The sequence below is a fragment of the Aquarana catesbeiana genome, linkage group LG07 (genome assembly GCF_042186555.1).
Source record: "Aquarana catesbeiana isolate 2022-GZ linkage group LG07, ASM4218655v1, whole genome shotgun sequence".
NCBI lineage: Eukaryota > Metazoa > Chordata > Amphibia > Anura > Ranidae > Aquarana > Aquarana catesbeiana.
Genome location: NC_133330.1, coordinates 52,278,497 through 52,295,327, shown reverse-complemented (window position 1 = coordinate 52,295,327; position 16,831 = coordinate 52,278,497). Strand labels below are relative to the sequence as shown.

Sequence of the window (16,831 nt, the reverse complement as noted above, 5' to 3'; positions counted from 1 at the left end):
ATGGGAATAGAGCTACAGATAAACAGTTTGTAGCTCCCTCCACTGAGTGTATAATCAGACAGTGGAGAAAACAGGAAGAACAACCCCTGCATAATATGCTGGCATTTAAACATTAACTGTAATGTGTTCTATTTTACCTATGTTTAAAATATTGATTTCTTAATTTTGGGTTGAAAAAGTGGGGGGCGTCTTATACATGGAAAAATACGGTAGGATAACAGTCATACAACAGTCCTGTCATACCAGTGTGAACCCGGTCTAAGGGTCCATGCACACTGGGCTTAAAAAATGCTCCTTCTACAGAGGTTTTGCATTTTGCCTGTAGAAGCCACTCAATGTTATCCTATGTGTCTGTGCACATTGGGACGTTTTGAGGCATATTTTAAGCTTGGAATGTAGAGGCAGAAAAAAACCCCTTCTGGTTTGCATACAGTTTTCTGGCAAAAAAAAAAAAAAAAATACTGTATTTATCAGCGTATAACACGCACCCCAAGTTTAGGCGGGAATTTAAGGAAAAAAACTTTTAGGAGGGACGTTTAAGGAAAAAAAACTTACATTTAAATGCCCATCAATGCAGCCTTATCAGTGTCCATCTGCAGCCTTGTCAGTGTCATTGCAGCCGTTTCAGTGTCAGTGCAGCCTTGCCCCAGTGTCCATTGCAGCTTTGTCAGTGCAGCTTTGCCCCAGTGGTCATTGCAGCCTTGTCATTGCAGCCTTGTCAGTGCAGCTTTGCCCCAGTGCAGCCTTGCCCCAGTGTCCATTACAGGCTTGGACAGATTTTAATATGCCGCCAAGATTGCAGGGACTCGGCAGAGCGGAGCAAGCGCTGCCGAGATCACAGGGACTGGGCGGAGCTGACATATACATAGCCGAGTGTACTCGGCTCTTCTTGGCGCCGCTCACAGTCACGCCGAGTCCCGCCCTATGATGGACATAACACAGGTCCAATGGCGGGACTGGGCATGACTGTGAGCGGAGCCGAGAAGAGCCGAGTACACTCGGCTATGTGTATGTCGGCGGCGATCGCTCCGCTACGCTCATAATCAGCGGGGATCGGCATATAACACGCACCCACGATTTTCCCCTGATTTTAAGGGGAAAAAAGTGCGTGTTATACGCCGATAAATACGGTGTGTATATATATATATATATATATATATATATATATATATATGTACATGAGCTTTTTTTCTGCCAAGGGAACTGGCATTAAGCCCAGTGTGCATGGACCCTGAATGTGTTGATATATTTCAGAAGTAATTTTCAATATTTTAAAATTAAGATTCTATAAACTTTTACCTGGTGGCATTGGAGGTCCTTTTTCAGGCACTTTCTGCTATAGGGTGACAATGTTCTGTCTGTCCCCTAGTTATGCTCCTTGCATTGTCGCCCTATGATATGGACTTCCAGTGGAAACTAGAAGTGACTGTTTCAATACACATTACACAAATATAGCTGATTGGTGTCACAATCATGAAACCCAGCCTGAGAAATCCTATACAGCCATTGATGACTTGCATGTATACAGTAATGCCGCGTACACACGGTCGGACTTTTCGTCTACAAAAGTCCGACAGCCTGTCCGACAGACTTCCTGCGGACTTTCGGCGGACTTGCAGCAGACTTTCTAACGAACGGACTTGCCTACACACGACCACACAAAAGTTCGACGGATTCGTACGTGATGACGTACACCGGACTAAAATAAGGAAGTTCATAGCCAGTAGCCAATAGCTGCCCTAGCATGGGTTTTTGTCCGTCGGACTAGCACACAGACGAGCGGATTTCGGGGTCCGTCGTAGTTACGACGTAAAGATTTGAAGCATGTTTCAAATCTAAAGTCCGTCGGATTTGAGGCTGAAAAAGTCTGCTGAAAGTCCGGAGAAGCCCACACACGATCGGATTACCAGCCAGCTTTAGTCCGTCGGCGTCCGTTGGACTTTTGTAGACGAAAAGTCCGACCGTGTGTACGCGGCATAAAAGTTTGCAGGATGCCAGAAGAACCAAGATGCAACAAAAGATGAAAAAAATGGTAATAAAAGTATTGTATTAAAAAAGGCGATTGTTTATGATATACAGCACTTTAACAAACTAAATGTCATTCATATAGGATTTTCATCTACTTTAAAGCCATCAAAAATTACTGGCAAGTTTCCAGCCTAATGTTTTTTTAATGCAGTTTGAAGAAATGAAATTTAATGCGGAGAAAAAATCCACTTTTGCTTTGATTTTGTTTATAAACTGTCACAATGCAGAACATTTTGTCAGATAGAACATTGTAGTTGGTGTCTGTCTGGATATCAGTGGGGATAGAACATACCTGAATAAGAATACCAAGGAAATGACTATGACTTTATATGGGTCTCCATTGTAATGTAGCCTTGCAATGGAGTGGCTGTATGGCTTTTTAAGAGATGGACAGAAGATCCCTGTTCATGTTGGCAACGAGGCTTTCTTCAGTCCTATTATACTGTGTTTATGCCTCTTATCTATTTCTTGTGTTATGAAGACTGTTCTCTGTTGACTACAACATGCTTTGTTAAAGAGCAAAATAATAACCTATATATATATATAAAAAATGGTAGGGTAATCATTTCCCCCTTCTGATCCTTTGGTTCATTACTTACCTGCCAGGTTAGTGTTTGCGCCATTTCTAAACTTCTGCCATTGTTCCAATTTTACAGAATTCAGCAGTTTGCATTTCAGGAAGTTGACACTATTTTTAAATTGCATAGTAGTACTTCTACAGACAGTTTAAGGCCTCATGCACACAGGACGTGAAAATGTTTACTTTTACAGGAATTTGACCTTTTTTTTTCAGCCTGTAAACATACCTCACAGTCTCCCAGGTATATTAGAAGAGGAGCACATATAGGCTAAAAAAAACCCCTCAAAATGCACCACCACCATGTTCAAGAGAAGAGCTTTTTGGACAGAAGAAACACTGAACACACCTAAATACGGCGCAATTAGCACTTGAGCATTCATTCGTTCCTATGGCCAAAATAAACGAATGCCACCCAATAGAGTTATGCCCTGTACACACGGTCGGATTTTCCGATGGAAAATGTGTGATAGGACCTTGTTGTCGGAAATTCCGACCGTGTGTGGGCTCCATCACACATTTTCCATCGGATTTTCCGACACACAAAGTTTGAGAGCAGGCTATAAAATTTTCCGACAACAAAATCTGTTGTCGGAATTTCCGATCGTGTGTACACAAATCTGAAGCACAAAGTGCCACGCATGCTCAGAATAAATAAAGAGATGAAAGCTATTGGCCACTGCCCCGTTTATAGTCCCGACGTACGTGTTTTACGTCACCGTATTCAGAATGATCGGATTTTCCGACAACTTTGTGTGACCGTGTGTATGCAAGACAAGTTTGAGCCAACATCCGTCGGAAAAAATCCATGGATTTTGTTGTCGGAATGTCCGATCAATGTCCGACCGTGTGTACGGGGCATAACTGAACACCCAAACACTGATGTGCCTAAACACGTTTGCAAAACTTGGCTTTAGGAGCGTTTTTTAAACTGCCAGGAGCAAAGGCATGCAGGGGTGGAAAGAAGTGTCCTGTGTGCATGAGGCCTAAAGCTCATCTCCAGTCAAAATCTTTTTTTTTGGGTGTTGGATAGAGTTGGGAAGGGTTAAAATATCTGTCTGGTTTTAATCCCTCCTCATTATCAACATAAATGTTGTCCATTGTTCTAATAGGTAGGATTTCCCCTAACTTAAGACCTGACAGGAAGTGAAGAAAGATCTCCCATATGGGAGCACAGACAGCAAAAAAAAAAAAAAGTTCAGTTTCTAACTCAACAGTTCTATGTTGTATCAAAAAAAAAAAAAAAACAGGTTTGGCCTGGAGTAGGGCTTAAAGTAGTAAAGAAAGTCTGCTATACTCGCCTTCCCTCCTGCAATGTGATGTCTTTGAACACCCTCGCTAATGTGACAAGTTTCCACACAGTGCTTATGGTTGCCAGGACACTGGTGACTGCTGGCTTCCTAGCAACCAGTGATTCATCCCTGGCCCCATTCAGCTGCTGACCAGGAGATTTCCTAGCCAAAAGATTCATATAAACAAAGGGTCCATGAATACTGGTGACCTCATTATCCAAATATAGTAACCCATATTTGGCCAATGTTAAGTAACACTGGACCTGATTGGGAACTAGTCTCCCCCCATCAGACTCCACCCACCCAACTCCACAACCAGAATGTTTGCTATGCACTGTCATTTAAAAGTAAGGCGGACCTGATGGGGAACTGGTCTTTTAGTTTTCCATCAGACTTCACCCACTACATTACAAAACTCCTTGGCCATGTGCCTGCCTGTGCTTCAGAGGAAGGAGCTCAGTAAAGCTAAGCTGCATTGAGGACAGAGTGGTATACACACTCCAGTTTCAGTGGCGCCACCTTTTAAGACAGATTTTATGTACCTGTTTCCAACAGATACATGAATTTGTTTTAAATACCAACAATTTTGATGTGGAGGTGCAATGGAATTTCAACAATTTTTATGAATACCCCTAGTGTGTATCTTCTGCAATGAAAAGCCTTCAGGATAGCTTTTTTCTTTTTAAGACAAAGTTTTGTTTTGTTAACACTAGTTTCAAGGAAAAAGGGTTTCCATAATAGATTTTGTTAAGGAATTCTGCTTTAATCCCATCTCTGGAAATTTTTAGAGGGCACCTAACGTTTAAAGAGAACTTGTGCTTTGCCCATGATGGGTGGCATGTGACTTACCACCCTTTCTCCCACATGATTGAGGAATGGTCACTCAGACCCCCAGCCTAAATTATATTCTGTTTTTTCAGCCACTGTAAATGAAGCCTTGAATACCCCCATAAATACTAGTTACTAGAAATTGGTTAATAAAGAAAACGAGTTGTGCTACTGCTGATCTGCAATATCTTGCACCTACAAGATCTTAGCAGCAAACTACCATTCCAGACATCTGTCTCACATTAACTAGAGAGACAATTAACACATTTCTTGTCACTGAGTTGTAGCACATTTTTGTGCTATATTGTCGTTTTTTATTTAACCCATTGTCTGATTTGCATAGCATACAGTTGCATGTTGACTACTGTTTATTTGTTGTTTTGCAGCTGGGGGACACAAGGGGACTTTAGCACCACACATGCGCTGCCTGCTGTCAAGGTCAAGCTTTTTACAGAGAGCACTGGAGTGCTGGCGCTGGAGGATAAGGAACTTGGACGGGTAAGGAATATATCAACGTAACAATGTTACACCCAAATGTCTAAGATAGGAAATAGTTATTAGCATCAAGATTTTTAGCCAAAATGACATACCCTTGACACGCCCTAGCTCCTCCTTCTATCAGCTCCCCATGGAAATATAGGCAACTCATCAGTGGTAGAATGTGTTTTTGGTTTCTTGATCCAAAACCATTGTAAACAGCATCACCCACATTATTATTTACTATATACTGGCTGCAAAAATGGAGTGGGCAAAATCGCCAACACATGAGAACCAACTAGGACCAATTTGTCAGAAGCCAGATACCTTACCTGTAGCTTTTAGAGTTATAAAAGGAAGGTGAAGGGCTTGGATTACAGTCACACAATCATACAGAGAAGGTTAAGCCTTGTGTAAGAAAAAGAAAAAACATGGATGGAGGGCGTGAGACGGGTTAAAGGGACTTGGGTCTAGGAGGGGTTTTTCTTGAGTTTGAGGGCCAGTTCACACCACATGCAATCCAGTGCGTTTTTTTTTTCTGTATCAAAAACACATGAAAAGTAGGTAAATGGTTTCAGTGGCATAGTTCACACCAGTGCTTGCAGTTCCAGTGTGTTTCAGTTCCAGAAAAAAAAAGTAGAACATGTTGTACCTTACCTGCACTGGACTGTACTGGAATGCTTTAAAATGCATCAAAAACGCACTGGAATGCACTGGAACACACGTAAATGAATCAAAAAACACACTGGAACAAACATGTCCTTATTTAAGGTTATAAAAAAAAGGGGGAGAAAAAAAGCATGGACTGCATCAAAAACGCTTGACAAAAATGCGCATGCAGAAAAGCATCTGGAATGCATCCGGACTGCATGTCTATGGTGTGAACTGGCCCTGAAAGAAAAAATAGCTGTAAAGACTTACTCAAATGGTGGGCGAAGTAGAAATGGGTGGAGCTGCGAGGGGTGGTCAGTAAGGGGGTCCCAGGATATCCTCAGTCAAAAGGAAGCTGAGTTGGGGGAACTTCACATCCTTTGATCCCGTTAGCTTGTCTTGTTTCTCGTGAGTTATTTTGTGGTTGGTGTGGCTGAGTCATGGCGACTAGTGGGGTACAAGGCCCTTGTAGATTAGTATGGGGCACAAATGTACAGTGTAGGAACCCATCCGAGGGACAGCAGTAGTTGATATGGTTGTGTCTGCATTTGTTGTCTCCGAGTCAGTGGTTGTTGTGGCTGGAGGATTTTCCAGTTTGTTAAAGTGATTGTAAAGGCTAGTTTTTTTTTTCCTATAAAAATAGTAAAGATGTTATACTTACCTGCTCTGTTGCAGTGGATTTGCACGAAGCAGCCTGGATCCTCCTTTTCTCGGATCCCTCTTCTGTGATCCTGACTCATCCCTCCTGTTCAGTGCCCCCACAGCAAGCAGCTTGCTATAGGGTCACCCAAGCCGAGTCACAGCTCCCTGTGTCCATTCAGACACGGAGCCCTGATACCGCCCCCTCTCTCCCCTGATTGGCTAGCTGACTTTGATTGACAGCAGTGGGAGCCAATAGCACCACTGCTGTGTCTCAGCCAATCGGGAAGGAGAATCTCGGATGGCTGAGACACTCGTGGACATCGCTGGACAGAGAGGGACCTCTGGTAAGTATTAGGGGGGCTGAGGGGGGCTGCTGCACACAGAAGGCTTACTATCTGAATGCATAGAATGCATTCAGATAAAAAATACCTTATGCCTTTACAACCCCTTTAATAAGGCTGCTATAACCTTTTAACTCCAACTTGTTGTTGTGTGGTTACTTTGGTGTGGTTAAGGAGGGAGTGATGGTTGTATGCAGGCAGTGCCCTTATTGTTAATTGAAGTCTAAACCTCAGTGCCACAGGCAAGAGTGCTAATCACAGTGCCATCCATGAAGGGCATGCATTGCTTTTTTGTAGACTCACCCGCTCTTTCTTCCAAAGGATTGTCTGTTGTTTTTTTCTGTTTCTGTATATATTTTAGGTCGTCCTACACCCAACTCCCAACAGTCCCAAACAATCAGAGTGGCACAAAATGGCAGTGTCCAAAAACTGCCCTGATCATGATCTTAAAATAAAGTTAGCAGTCCGAATGGATAAACCACAAAACATGAAACATTGTGGGTAAGTACTCAAAAAAATTGTGAGGAGTTACTCAATAAATCATGTCTCATGTCCATTTACCTTGATTCTATAATATCTGCTCTGTAGTTGTTGATTCCATGCAGACAGTAGTAGACTATAAAAAATATTTTCTGCTTTACTTGAAGAATTTATTTATTCTGCTCTTTTAAATGATACCAACTCCTACAGTATTCATGTTTTGGTGTTATTACCCGTACTTTTGTGTCTTCCTGCATATGACTGAGCACTTTGGGTCTAGAACAGGAGTGTCCAACATTTTCACCTTCCTGGGCCACATTACAAGAAGAGGAATTGTCTTGGGCCACACAAAAAATACACCAACAACAAGGATAGCTGATGAGCAGAAAAAGACAGGCAGATCACAAGTTAATGATCACTGATATAGATAATGTACCGATCTAATCAAAGTAATAAAACTTCATTTTTATGTATAAAATAAAAGACGGCAACATAGTGCGATATTTGACACTGTTTTTGATAAATGAATGCATCAATATCTGGTTTAATGGATGTAGTAGCAATTCTCAATGAATTCTCAAGGTGCTCATCAGATATTTTGTTTCTAATTTTGCCCTTCATATGCTTCACCCTTGAAAATAGTTGCTCACAAATATAGGTGCTACCTAAAACTGATGACATGAATAAGGCGTGATTGTGAAGAGTGAAATATTTTTTCTTTGAGAACATAAATACACTGTAAATTTTTTCTTCGTCTGCATGTGTTTTCTAAGTGTAATCCCATTTTTACAAAAATACCCCCCTCCCCTCCAAAAAAAGATAAAAAACAACACCTTTTTAAGACGATATGAAATTGTGTTGGGCCGCATTCGTAGGCGTCTTGGGCTGCAGGTTGAACACCCGTGGTCTAGAATATTATGGAGTATAACCATTCTGTCATGCCTCCTGAGAACTTGGACAACTGCTGGGAATCAAATGCTGATCACATTGTTATCTCTCTTAGAACACCAGCAATTAGATATCCTGAGCCACATGTGAATAAGCCCTTAAGCCTAGTACAGCAGTGCTGAATGAAAAAATAACCTGACAGCTCAGCAGGAGCCGCTGTATTGACTATCCAATATTAGTACAACGATCTCCCTTGCCATTCTATTGTGTTCTGACAGGGGGACAGACCCTCGCCAGAACACTCCAGTCAGTGGTTTCAGCCATTGGCTGAGAGTGCTGATCGGGAGCTAATCGCAGACTTTTTTCGGTCATGCCCTTTGGACAGAATGGCCAGTTTCTTTTGGACCGACTGCATTACACACGGGCCGAATGATGGTGTGTTTCTATTGAACCGGCCGATGCCGCCCGACATGCGGCCCTTTGTGTATTAGGCTTAAGAATGTCTCATTTTGCTGGACAGCGAAGGTCATATGGGGTAGATATGAACATTAGCAGAAATTTTGGCTAAAGATAACAGAAGTTGGTCTGTTTTATATAGAAGATGTAATAACATGCATTTGAACATGTAGATGAACCCCTAAGACTGAGAACCACCTGTGCCTGCAGGGTTTCATAGACTCACCCTTTGAGGTAGTGCCTTGCACTGAAATACTACGTTGCAGAGAACAGTACTAACATAATTACATTGGACTACCCATCACAGGAGAGGAACTGAAAAGGACCCTATACCACCTTACATGACCGGTGTTCCGTCAGAATCGGCGACCAATCAGAATAAGCAACGGAAGTGACGTTCCGTCACAACACCATGACGACCATTTACTACACCCTGCACTTGTCCGCAGTAAGCCTGCAGTCAGAAGACAGCAGTGGACATCTTTTTACACCCAACCAAGTCTTGCATTTCACCAGTGGCGGACAAAATTTTTGGGGGGGGGGGCGGAAAACAGTATGCCAAACCCTCGCCCCCCCGGTCGGTCTGTAGCACTTACCAAATCACCGGCGGCTTCCCCTACTCGGCGGCGGGCTCCCGTTCTCTTGTTCTCCATGGGTCATCACGGTGGCGGTGGCTTCTGTTTCCTCCCTCCTCCTCGGCGGCCAATCGGGAGTCTTCTATTTTCGGCCGAGCGGAGAACAGATTGAGGATCAGTGTTTCAACAGCGAATGTTCGCTGTTGTAACACACCTGGGTGGGATCGGAGCGCATTCTCTGCGACTCGAACCCACCCTATTTTGAAGCCTATTAGAGCCTCTGGCTCTAATTAGGTGCTTAAAAAAAAAACTTGTCATTGTAATTCATGCGCCTGGTGCCCTGAAAGGGACCAGAAGCATGAACAGGGAGGGGGTGGCCGTGGCGCTTGTGGATAGATTCGTGCTATGCATGAATCTAAACATTGCATATAGGGGGTGGCGTGGAGAGAGGGGGCGGTTCCCAGGCACCCCTAATGGACGAGCCGCCACTGAATTTCACACTTATTTTTATCAGTAAATTGAGCTTATATAGTGAAATACAGTATTTGGAAATCCATGACACTATTTCCATGTTGAATTTTAAACGCATTTTAAATGCAGCGGCAAGCCTGCTGATCTCACAGGTTTGCTAATCTGGCAGAACACCGCTGCTTTTAAAATTCAACATCAAAACAGTCTGACGGATTTCAAAATACTGTATTTCACTATATAAGCTCAGTTTACTGGTAAAAATAAGTGTGAAATGCAAGACTTGGGTGGGTGTAAAAAGATGTCTGCTGCCGCCTTCTTACTGCAGGCTTAGTATCCTTTCACACAAGAGCAGTGCAGGCATTAGCGTTAAAGCGCCGCTAGTTTTTGCGACACTTTCCGCTGTTATAGTGGCGCTTTGGTACAGCTAGCGGGCTGTTAACCCCCAGAAAGGATTAAAAAGGGGTTAAAAGTGCCTGCTTAGCACTGCTTTCACATCGCTTTTAAGGCGCTTTGAAAGCGGCGCCTATTCATTTCAATGGGCAGGGGCAGAAGAGGAGCGGTGTATACACCGTTTCCGCACCGCCCCAAAGATGCTGCTTGCAGGACTTTTTTTCCTGTCCTGCAAGCGCACCGCTCCAGTGTGAAAGCACTCGGGCTTTCACACTGGGGCCGCAGAAGAGGCTCTTTACAGGCGCTTTACAGGCGCTATTTTTAGTGCAAAAACACCTGTAAAGTGCCTCAGTTTGCAAGATATCTTACTGCAGTGTGGGGTGTACCAAGATGACCGTCACGGTGTAGTGCAGTGGTTCTCAACTCCAGTCCTCGGGACCCACCAACAGGCCAGGTTTTATGTATTAATTTGGGGAGTTGCAGACTAGAATACTGCAATCACTGAGCAGCAAGTGATATCACTTGTGATGTATTTCAGCTATCTTGCAAACCTGGCCTGTTGGTGGGTCCTGAGGACTGGAGTTGAGAACCACTGGTGTAGTGAGAACGTCACTTCCGTTACCTAATCTGACAGGTCGCTGATTCTGATGGAACTCCGGCCTAGGACATTTTGAAAAGGTGAGTATAAAAAAAAAAAAAAAAAAATAGGGCAAAATACAGCCAGGGGGTGCTAGGGAACCCAGCGCCTGCTAGGTCTGCTTTGAACACCTCTGGGTTTTTCATATGGTATATTTGGGATGCATGTTACTAGTTAGCATTATGGAAGTTGCGTTTTTCTTGGAGCCACACAGAACATTCAACAAAAAGGAAAAAAACAAAGATTTCTTACTTCTTAGAGCACTAGAGCACTGAGATATGAACTCTTTTACAGCCTCATCACCGTAGCCCTCAATTACTGTTTACAGCTGCAGTCATATTAGTCCACAGGGGATCTCTTGCGCTGCCTTTCTACCATTAAAGTGTTTGTAAAGTCACATTGTGACTTTACTGGTATGCCCTCTGGTTTATACAGTTATTAACTACAGTGTGTGTGTTTTCTTAAAATGACAAGGCTAAGGCTACATGCTAGAACTGCACGATTAATCGTGAAAGAATCGAGATCGCGATTCTACCCACCTCCTGATCTTAAAAAAGCATTTCCTTGATCCAGTGCAAAGAGTTCTCTGTTCAAGCCGACAGCTGTCAAAAAAAACAGGCAACCTGCAAAGTTTCTCACAACATCGCTTATGCGGAGATAAAGAGAAACATTTTATCTTTAGCAGGGTGGATTTGATTTAAATCACTAGTAAAAAGGCTTGATTTAAATCAACTCGATTTAAATCATAATTTTTAAAGAGGAACTGTCATCTCTGTCCCGCAGGGGCTCCTCCTCTGACCCGCTGTTGACTCACCGACAGTCCCATTCTCTTTAATGGGACAGCTGGTGATGTGGCAGTGACACAACAAGGTGAGGGACGTGGCGGCAGCAGGTGAGTGGATGCCCGCTAACAGGCGCTGCCATGATGGATCTGAAATGACAGGTGCTCTTTAAATGTAAGGACATTCTTGCTGGTAGAATCTTTAATATTTACAAACAAAATGAAGGTTTCCTATTTAGAATAATAAGCTGTCAGGTTAGTAAAACCGCAATATCAGAACCAATTCAATCATACAGTTTGTAGTGTACATAGATTTGCAAAGCAATGGGATAAAGGAATATTCCTGAACTTTGTTTTATCTCATGGTTACTGTGAAATTGTGTGAATGCATCAATGCAGTGCATGTTATCTCAGCTTGCAGAGCTTGGATTCACTGAATGAGTTTACCAAAAATGTAAATATTGCAGAATATACAGCCTCATGCTACATAACTAAGCTTCATTTCATGCTGAATAAACTTAATTATTAATGTATCTTAAATAGAAAACTATCTTTAGAAAAAAATCCAATGGAAATTAGGAAAATCGGATTTTTGAGATTAAAAAAAAAAAAATCATAGATTTTTATCCACCCTGATCTTCTGTTCTTTTAGATCAAAGGAATGAACTTCTATCTGTAAATGAGGTCAGTTTAAGCACTTAAAGACTAAATCTTTTTTTGATACTTGTTGCTTACAAGTTAAAATCAGTATTTTTTGCTAGAAAATTACTTAGAACCCCCAAACATTATATTGTATTTGCGCAGAGGTCTTTTAAACGCAAATTCTTTTGAAAAAAATACACTTTAAAAAAAAAATGAAACAGTAAAGTTAGCCCAATTTTTTTGTATTTTGTTGTATAATGTGAAAGATGATGTTACGCCACAAGAATCGCAATCTTTCTTCTAAGCAAAAAAATTGTGATTCTCGTTTTAGCCAGAATCGTTCTACTGCATGGGCTTAAAAAAATGATAGTTGCCTTGGCAGAAAAAAAAATACTAATCTAGAGCGTTTTTTGTACATAGTTTGATGAGTTTAGGAGAGTTTTGCGTTTTTTCTGCCAGAAACCATCAATCAGAAACGCAAACTAGACTTTTTTCCTGCCTCTAAACGTTGAGCTTAAAATATGCCTGTAATCATCCTAATGTGCATGAACACATAGAATAACATTGTAGTTAATAACTGTTTAAACCAGAAGGAATACAAGTATTTTTGGTGCATATTGCAGCAGAATAGGGGCGGGGAGGGGGAGAGACTCAGAGCAGAGAGCGGGATGATGGAGGCACATAAACTGACCACGATATCATGGCTCAGCAGCCATGATTACCATGTTTATGTCAGGTCACCTGAATCCAGGTGACAGATGCACGCCGTTGGAGTCAGGAGTGCACCGCTAAGGTAGTGGACCCTACGGCTGACTGCTGGGTGGTTCAGGAAGGCAGGTTCACTGCAGACCAACACGGATCCCAGTGGGAGCTAGAGCATAAGATTCCCCAGGGCGCGAAGTCTAAGAGCCAGCAGGTGTTCACCAGAGCCTCTAGTGGTGAGGATGGACTGCGCTGCAACTGACTCCAGGTCACGGCTCCCAGGGTCTCTCAGCTCACATTCACGGTAGGCTACGGGAGGACAGAGAGGAAGCAGCAGCCCAGGACAACAAGGGGTAGTAAGGAGATAAGCAAATGGTCAGGGCGACTAGCAGACAAGGATAGACAGGGAACATGCCAAAAGGTCAGGGTCACAAGCAAGCAGGGATAGTCAAGAACAAGCCAAGATTGGTAACTGGAATCAGGCGTAGAAGACACAGCAAGTCGCACACAAAAGCTAAACACACAATGGTTGATCAGCAGGGCTGGCTTGTAGTGCACAGGTTAATATAGAGTGCACTGATAGGGGCTGGGTGGAGCCATCGTTTGAGGAGAGATTATTTAAGCAGCCAGGTGAGAGTGGCTGGCCTCTTAATCTGAACACATGGAGAGGTAAGCTGACAGACAAACACTACTGCATAACCATGACAGTTTAGTATACACAGGGTGACACAGGAACCGGCAGGATCAACCAGGTATATTACAACATAGAAAGGGACAAATTGCATGGCACGAGCATTGTGCTATAGACCATGCCTTAAAGGAACAGGATCTTTTTTTTTTGTTTTGTTTTTTAGGGTTGCAACCACGTTAAGAAAAGGCCTTTTTGTCATTGAATACATGGGGTTTTTCTGATTGAATGAGTTGGAACGACAGGCAATGAAGACATTATCTCCACCTCATCCAGTTGGAGAAGACCTAGTATTCATTAAAAAACAAGGCTTTCTCTGAATGGTGGAAGTGCCAAGCAAGCAATCCCCTGTGGTCACCATGCATTGGGGCAGCCATTTTGCACTGGACCCAGAAGACTGCTGCTGACACTGTAGTAGCGGCAACTACTACAGGGATCAGTCAGGTATGGGATATGCACACTTACATTGGTCTAAGCTTTTTAAACCTTCCAGGTGTTAATATTACAGCACTCAATAATGTCAAATATTATGTCATACTGTGGTTTGCTTGATATAAAATGTGTCCCGCTCAGTTTGTACATTATTCCCATTTTAGTTACTGCAGAGCCTGCAGAAAAGTTCATCCCTGAGCTCAGCATTCAGTTCATTCTTTGCTCTGCAGGAACATTTACCAGACGTGAAATGGACCAGTCTGTAGGCATCTCTCTAAGAGCAATGGGCATTGTGTATCTAAACAGATGAGACTCTGTCCTCATGTCCTTCATAGGAAATTCTATTATTAAATCAATCAAACAATTTCCAGACAAACCAGAGCAAAATAGAAAATAGAAAACAAAATAGATATATATATATATATATATTAAAAAGTATAGATAATGCAATGTGTATAGGTTAGCTGCACCCAGTAACTGAGGTCAATGTTTAAATTTGCTGTGAATAAAGGATTTTTGGCTTACCAGTATTACAATTTTTTTGGGCCACCTACAGGTCCTCTTCAAGTCAGTAAAGTGGTAGAGGGGCTCAAACTGTGGTGTGAAGGCATAAAACCCACCTTGATAATTGTTCCCGAATCAGTGGGTCTTGCAGCCTTTTGGGTCGAGCTAATGCCAGAACAGCTACAGCTCTTTATTATTATTGTTTTGTGTTTTACAGAACCTGGAAACAGCTAATGACTTTTTCTCATTCCTGATAAGCTCTGTAAAAAATTCTCTGTTGGTCTTATTACAGGTAATCATCAGACACCTTCCAGCAATTAATTTGCACTTGTTAATGTGTTATCTCTCAATTGTTCCCTAGGTATTTATGGGCAATTGGGAAAAATGTGTGGAAAAGATGGAAAAAACGCTTTTTTGTCTTGGTCCAGGTAATATATGCATTTTGAATATTTTAAAAATACTTTTACAGCTACTGAAATGTATGTGTTATTATAATGTGTGGCTGATCTATGTCACATAAATGTAAAAAAGAAATCTTTGGTGTAAGGATATCATAACAATGCCATAATGAAAATAAAAAAATAACCAAACCTAAATAAAGATTCAATATTACCTATACCATAGGTGTCAATTACATACCATGAAAGTGCTCAAGGATTGTAATCGCAATATAGATTAACCTCCCTGGCGGTATGATTATGTCAGATTTTTGATGCTCAAAGTGGTACAATTGTTTTGCATAGAAATTTGGCGTTTTATATTGTAGGCCTTTATTTCTTAGGAATAACTCACTTAAATCTGTCCAAACAAGAGTCTAGTAGACATCCCGGGTATGATAAAGTTTGAAACACAAAATCATAAATTATAATATAATAAATAACTATAAATAATTATAACAAATAATAATATAATAATAATAAAATGTATTCAATTATGTAATCAAATCTAAAACACTAAAATCTGCTCAGTTGCAGAATTGTCGCTGTCGTTACTTTCAGTGTTTGATGATGAATTTCCCCACAAATCACTATCGCTCAATTCTACAAGTCTAAAACCGCTTTTGATGTAAAGGGACGGTTTTGGTTGCTATGGACAATCTCCAGTTTCCAGGCAGAAAGAACAGTATTTATAATATAAAACGGCATGCAGGGCACTGGAGAAACCACTAGGGACAAAGGGGATGTGAAATAATTTGATACAGTAATGTAATCTGTAAGATTACAGTGTACTGTATGTATTGTGTATTTTTTATCTTTTTGAATTTGGCGCTGGGCTCCTCCCCCGTGCGTTGCGACCCTCGCAGGGAACAGAGCCCGGCACTGTGATAAATCGAGTGGAGGACAGAGCCCGCGGACACAGCGGGGAGACATCGCAGGCTCCTGGGGACAAGGTAAGTAACTTTGCCTGGATCCTGCAATGCAATCGCGAGTGCGGCTCGGGGTTACCGCTTTTGTTACTGAAAATTCACCCCGAGCCACACTCCGCCAGGGAGGTTAAAGAGGTGTTCCGGCCGAAATTATACTTTTTAAATAAAAATACCCCTATAATGCACAAGCTTAATGTATTCTAGTAAAGTTAGTCTGTAAACTAAGGTCTGTTTTGTTAGTTTATAGCAGTAGTTTGTTATTTTATAAACTTACAGCAGGCCATGTCCATCTTAAGTGTGGGCATCTGAAGCCAGACTGTATTTCTTCCTGGATCTCATCCTTGCAGATCCCGCACATGCTCAGTGCAGCACAAGCAGTGTAATAGGTTTCAGGTCAGGTTTCCATAGCAACTGCAGTTTCAGAGGAAGTTGCCGCCCCTTCCCAGAAGGCATTGCAAACAGGAAATGATGCAATGGGCCGCGGCCAGGGAGGAGGAAGTGAAAAATGAATACAGCAGATATACAGTAGGTGCTGAGAAAAAAAATAAAAAATATCCAATTTGTTTACAGTGCACAGTTTAGTGAGGGATGCTGAAGAGTTGTAAAAGTGGGTGGAACTCCACTTTAAGTAATTCTAAACTATAGAGGAATATCAATGCTTATTCCATTGGTACGGACACAGAAATCTTCAAACAAGATCACTGTGTTGGTTGAGTTGGAAATGGCTATGAGAAAACACTTTGTAACTCACTACTCATTGGGTTGATTTACTAAAACTGGAGAGTGCAAAATTTGGTGCAGCTCTGCATAGAAACCAATCAGCTTCTAGGTTTTATTGTCAAATCTTAATTGAACAGGCTGAAGTTAGAAGCTGATTGGCTACCATCCACAACTGCACCAGATTTTGCACTCCAATTTAAGTAAATCAACCCCATTATGTGTGTTTATTTGACTGTAAAAACTTAGAACTAAAGGCAAAACTT

General features: G+C 41.9%; 1 protein-coding gene across 13 annotated transcripts in view; it reads left to right on the top strand.

Annotated features, from left to right (window-relative positions):
• Positions 1-16,831, top strand: part of CADPS (calcium dependent secretion activator) — a 666,812-nt gene that overhangs the window by 329,230 nt on the left and 320,751 nt on the right. For all 13 annotated transcript variants that reach the window (XM_073592156.1, XM_073592166.1, XM_073592157.1 and 10 more), the window contains exons 7-9: positions 5,112-5,223; positions 7,198-7,337; positions 14,844-14,910. In XM_073592156.1, coding sequence (XP_073448257.1) covers positions 5,112-5,223; positions 7,198-7,337; positions 14,844-14,910 — 319 coding nt within the window. The remainder of the gene's footprint in view (positions 1-5,111; positions 5,224-7,197; positions 7,338-14,843; positions 14,911-16,831) is intronic.